The sequence below is a fragment of the Sinocyclocheilus grahami genome, unplaced genomic scaffold (assembly GCF_001515645.1).
Source record: "Sinocyclocheilus grahami isolate Dianchi unplaced genomic scaffold, SAMN03320097.WGS_v1.1 scaffold340.1, whole genome shotgun sequence".
NCBI classification, from domain to species: domain Eukaryota; kingdom Metazoa; phylum Chordata; class Actinopteri; order Cypriniformes; family Cyprinidae; genus Sinocyclocheilus; species Sinocyclocheilus grahami.
The window spans coordinates 1,342,988-1,348,957 of record NW_015505519.1 but is presented as its reverse complement, the minus strand read 5'-3'; the positions used below and the strand labels follow the sequence as shown (position 1 = coordinate 1,348,957).

Genomic DNA, 5,970 nt, shown 5'->3' with positions numbered 1-5,970 from the left:
AAATCTCTGTCTTAGCATCGACGCATAGCTAGTCAGCTGAGCCTTCTAAAGTGGTGCTCAAAGTTAAAATGATTTCAACAGCGTGTTTCATTACGTCTCTTTGAATGAATGAATCCGCGTTCTTGAACGTGTAGTTGAATGACAGTCCCTTTCCACCACCTTGTGACGCAACACTGTAACTGCACTGACTGACAGCCGGTCTAGAAAGTCTCTTGTCCAGTCAGATTAGAAGATCAGATTACAACTAGGCTAACTGTTATACATATAGGCTAATGATAGCCTAACGATCTTATTGTCAGGTTTATGTTCTGTTATGTGGACCGTTATTTTGTCATTCTCTTCTGTTTACTTCCTGTTTCAACGCTATTTGGTTTCGGTTTCATTGTCTTCTGAATATTACCTCGTTAGTTATATCGTAACACATACACACACAAATTATATATATATATATATATATATGGTGGTAATACCGCATAAAATTACCGCAAGGGAAATTCCCTCACCGTGACAGCCCTACCTTGAACATCGTGGTAGTTACCTTGCTGTCTATGGGAGGGTCAGAGAGCCCTCATATTTAAACAAAATTACGGCTTATTTCTGCATTTCCGGCAAAATTCCTGGCAACCAGATACACTGCATGCGAATTTCGGCTGCGCTTCTATTTTGGCACACTAAACTTAGCCATAAACACGTTGAAAATAGTGCACAATAAACATGTCTGTCAAAAAGATCTCAAAGGAGGCTTTTATTAAGCAAATCAAGGAGTGAATTACTCATCCACTGTTTAAAAAAAAACTTTAGCTGGGTTTCCACAGGCAGGGTCACAATTATCTACAGTGTGTGAAGCTAAAGGCTTTTGGGTTAAGGTTCATAATGTAGAACATTTTTAACATTAGCTGTGTCTCATTAAGAAGGCTGCACCCTCCGGAGGTCGCATTCGAAGGCTGCATACGTCATCGAGGCTGTCTCATTTCAGAAAAGCAAGTAGGACACTCCGAATGCGACCTTCTTTCACAGGAATTCGGAGGATGCATGAGGTGTATCCTTTGCTGCTACAGATAACCCACAATTCTTTGCGTCGCCATGCTGTTTGTGCATAGGTAGCTAGCAAACAAGGAATACAGCTGTTAAGCTAATAGTCACATTTAGCTGAGTAAGATCATGATTGAGAAATGTTGGATACTGCTGGAAATGCGGGGTATCCTATTTATTATTTTAGGATTTTTTTTGTTTGCCCCAGTGAAGCATTTCTATTAATATAGCTGATTAAGTAGTCAAACTCATTCCATATCAGCAGAATAGTGTGGTACAGAAAGTCTATGTCCATAGAACAGGTTCTGAATGAATTATGTTACTGATACCTAATGGTCAAAAGCAATAGTAAAAGTAATAGGTCAATATTATTCAATTGCAGACAAAGATTTTGAATAGCTAGGTTGGCTTGTAGACTATATTACCAAAAGTATTGGGACACCCCCTTCTAATGAACAGGTTTGACTGCTTTAGTCATTTCCATGAGTACAAATCTTAATATAATGCTATTCTAGGGAATTGTGTGCTTCTAATTTTATGAGAAGTGTTCAGCTGGGATTAGGACTTTGCGTTCTGCAGACCAGTCAAGTTCTTCCACACTGACTGAATCAATTTTTTTTTTTTTTTAACCTTGCCTGGCTTATACAAAGAGGCATTGTCGTGTTAGAATAGAAAAGGGTCCTGTCCAAACTATTGGTATAAAATTAGAAGCACACAATTCCCTAGAATATCATTATATGCTTAAACATTAAGATTTGTACTCGTGGAAATTACTAAAGTAGTCAAACCTGTTCATTAGAAGGGGGTGTCCCAATACTTTGGGCGATATAGTATATGTTTGTTGCTGTAGGGGGCCCAACCTCGTATTCTTTCATAGGACCCAAAATTGTTAGCGAGGCGCATCTCAAACAGGCCTATTGTCATATAGATTACTGTAAGTGCATCATGATGTCATGATGAGCAGCTGATTAAATACTGATCAGATTAATACTGATGAAATATCTTTGGCACATGTCCGAAAGCAAGGGTTTGTTGTTAAATAGTTTGTATATTTTGCAATATTTCTTTTTATGAAATATATTAATATGTATTCCTTTTATAATATGTTTTTATATTGAATAATTATTCTATTAAAAGAACCAGCTGTAATTGATCAGTGTATCATTGGTCATTTCTGGTCAGTTGAAACATAATTTTACCTTGATTTACTGGACTGGTATGAAACCCGATCAATGTTTTGAGAATTTCCTGCACCTGTCAGTCTCACACAGAAAGTCCTGCTCCATGAATTATTCAGGAAGCACTGGTGCAGTGGTTACATTGACTTGCACCATCCCTTATAACTTATATATGCCCGCTTATGTTTGTGTTGCAAGATGGACAACAAAAGAAGTCATGATGAGAGATATTGATTCAAGAGAAAGGGTTCAAGATGACACATGGTAAGTCCGCTATACACTGCTCTGTGTCCATTATCCATCTTGAAACATTATCATGCCAGTTACATTACGTCATTACTGCATGTTCGTAATCTAAAATTAATCACACTTTCTTGCCTTTGTGAGCTCTTAGGTGTGAAGGGGCACAAAATGAGGAAGAGGAGGACGACGAGGAGGTGAGCCCTATTAGATCCAGTTTCTCCGTGGAGGACCTGCTCGATGAGGTGGAGAAGATCAGCAGTGTCGCCAGCAGCGGCAAAAAGGTCAGACAGTTCATACGAGACTTCTTGTGTGCAGTTGTGTTCAGAACATTCTGGTGGTTACCTAAAATAAAAATGTTGTGGCTTAACAGCTAGCTACATCAATGCAATGTCACTTTGAGAAGAAACTACAACTACAAAAAAATAGCTGAAAATGTTCTCAATCTCAGACCATCCAAGATGTAGATGAGTTTGTTTCTTCATCAGGAAATTTAGCATTGCATCATTTGTTCACCAATGGATCCTCTGCAGTGAATGGGTGCCGTCAGAATGAGAGTCTGATAAAAACATCACAATAATCCACATGACTCCAGCGGATCAAATCAGTCTTGTGAAGTGAAAAGTTGCATGTTTGTTTTTATCAGCTGTTTGGACTCTCATTCTGACGGCACCCATTCACTTCAGAGCATCCATTGGTGAACAAGTGATGTAATGCTACATTACTCCAAATCTGTTCTGATGAAGAAACAACCTCATCTACATCTTGGATGGACTGAGAGGGAGTACATTTTCTGCTTTCATTTTTAGGTGAAATATTCCTTTAAGTGTGTAATTTCTTAGTCACTAGCATCGTCAAAAAGAAATGCAAAAAATAATAAATCACTTGGCTTCTTAAGAGTGTTTCATGGCTGAACTTTTTCAGGTGGAGATTGTAGTGAGACTGTGGAAAAATGGTTTCACGGTAAACGATGAAGATTTACGCAGTTACACTCTAGAAGAAAACCAAGAGTTCTTGGAGGCCATTAAAAGAGGGTGAGCAGTGTTGATAATTGTCACGGTGGCAATATTATAGCATTCACATTCTACTCCTTGCAAAGGTGTAAAATGCCCATTCTATTATCATTATTGCACTTTTCCCCTCAAATGATGACATACAGACAGAATCAAATCTTTAAGTTTTGTAATAATCTAAATATCCTCTATTTAAAGTGAGCTGCCTCTGGAGCTTGAAGGAAGAGCTGAGGATGAAGAACTAGAAGTCAACGTGGAGGACATGAAAGATGAAGCTTATGTCCCAAAGAAAAAGACCTTTCACCCGTTTACAGGCCGAGGTTACAGACTGGGAAGGTAGCAGATCCTCTCTGGTTTATAGTGTTTTAAATTGGCCTGTAAAGTTTCACACCTGAAGAGAAGGCTTAATAGCGATGCTTAAGTACGTGCTGTAAAGTAATTAAATGAAAGATTTGAGTAGTTTATCTAGTCGTAGTTATTCCCACAAACATCCACTAGGTGTCCTCGAAACACTTCTACTCTGAGATGATTTGTCTGTAAATGTGTCAAGGATTATCCAGATGTTAGTGTTAGTTAGTTGACCCTCTAATCACATGTGAAATCACATGACAATATTTGCAGTTCATTGGACAAAGTTAGGCTTTTAACCATACTTTAGAAATTGATTAAGTTGCAATGATTGTCCTCTGTAGCGTGGCTCCGCGACTGGTGGCCAGGTCTCGGTCGATACATGAGGACTGTTCTGGTCCTCCTCTCCCGGCTGTGGAGCTGAATGAGGACCTCCCCGTGACCTCCCTCCAGATTTGGCTGGCAGACGGTCAGCGTCTCGTGCAGAGGTTTAATCTGTGCCATCGGTGAGTATCATATGCTCGTAGAAGGTGAACCTCTTGAAAACACATCTGGGTCATATTTCCCCCTAAAGAAAAAAAAAGCTTAAAAGTGTGTGTAATTTTTGCAGCCCTAATGTTGTAAAATTAAATAAATTGATTGCAAAAAGAGTTGAAGTAACTGTTTACAATGTTTAAAAATGTAATATTGAATTTTTTTATGATATTTATTCAACTTATGTATTATTATATAGAAGTATTATTTACTATCTATGGCGTATGTGTGTGCATATATATATATATAATAATCGAATAATCGCATCCAAAATAAGTTTTTGTTTACATTATATGTCTGTGTACTGTGTATATTTATTATGTATATATAAATACACACACATGTATGTATATATTTTAGAAAAAAATTATATTTATATATTATATAAATTATATGAATATAAATATATACATGTAAATATTTTCAAAATATATGCTGTATGTGTCTGTATTTATATATACGTAATAAATATACACAGTACACACACATATATTATGTAAACAAAAACTTTTATTTTGGATGCGATTAATTGCAATGAATCATTTGACAGCACTAATATATATATATATATATGGCAGTAACTGTATACAATACATGTTTTAAGAAAAATGTAATATTCCATATTTGACGCCATCAATATACTGCAGCCAATTATTTGGTCTAAATGCATGGAAGCATTTTTTGGTTTGTACTTTGCCCCACGAAGCATCACCTTAAAAAACTATAACTGAATATGCATTCTTTAGTGTACTATGCTTTTATAAACTGGACAAAGTTAAGGTTACAGGCCTTAGACATGATTATGTCTGAATGTTCTTATTGTATTGTCCGAATCCACCCTGGGTATGTTGTGGTGCTCCAGTTTTGAAATCCTACCCTCAAAAGCTCTTACATAATTCTCCTTCATCATTTATGTAATATAAGCTCACAAGGTAAAATGGAAGAATCGTAAGCTGCAACTTTGCAGCAGATCAAATCAGATTACGCTGGATTTAACGTTTGCGTCACCACATGTAAGGATTTCATGCCTCTGACTTGAACATGATTGCTAAGATGCGGCTGCAAAGCTCCCTCAGAAGATGCATTCATGTTGGCCTTTATGTAATTGTTCCAGGATCAGTGATGTGCAGCGTTTTGTGGAGCAGGCTCAGAGAACGGACGCTCCTTTCATCCTGACTACATCCCTGCCGTTCCGAGAGCTGAGAGATGAGGGTCAGAGTTTAAAGGAAGCTGATTTAGCAAATGCTGTCATCGTTCAGAGGCCTCTCAACACACAAGCTCCTTTTGGTCACTCCTGACTGTTCCTGCTTGCATCAGAGACTCAGATTTATTGATCCCACACGTTTGAGAGACATTTCATTAATCCTTCTCTCTTAAAGGAGTAGATCACCTAAAAATGAAAATGTACTCACCCTCAGGCCATCCAAGACGTAGATGAGTTTGTTTCTTCATGCGAACAGATTTGGAGAAATTTAACAATCACATCACTTTCTCACCAACGGATCCTCAGCAGTGAATGGGTGCCGTCAGAATGAGAGTCTAAAGAGCTGATAAAACATCACAATAATTCACATGAATCCAGTCTATCAATTAACATCTTGTGAAGTGAAAAGCTGTGTGTTTGT

General features: G+C 37.6%; 1 protein-coding gene across 2 annotated transcripts in view; it reads left to right on the top strand.

Annotated features, from left to right (window-relative positions):
• The window catches only part of LOC107603085 (UBX domain-containing protein 2A-like), a 9,019-nt gene extending 3,224 nt beyond the window's left edge, over window positions 1-5,795 (top strand). The window contains exons 2-7 of one of the 2 annotated variants that reach the window (XM_016295783.1): window positions 2,409-2,474; window positions 2,605-2,734; window positions 3,375-3,484; window positions 3,662-3,799; window positions 4,156-4,317; window positions 5,460-5,795. In XM_016295783.1, the coding sequence (XP_016151269.1) occupies window positions 2,428-2,474; window positions 2,605-2,734; window positions 3,375-3,484; window positions 3,662-3,799; window positions 4,156-4,317; window positions 5,460-5,643 (771 nt within the window). In that variant the 5' untranslated portion in view covers window positions 2,409-2,427 and the 3' untranslated portion in view covers window positions 5,644-5,795. Of the gene's footprint in view, window positions 1-2,408; window positions 2,475-2,597; window positions 2,735-3,374; window positions 3,485-3,661; window positions 3,800-4,155; window positions 4,318-5,459 lie in introns of both variants that reach the window. The other variant, XM_016295785.1, reaches the window with a different exon arrangement.
• Window positions 5,796-5,970: the final 175 nt, after the last annotated feature.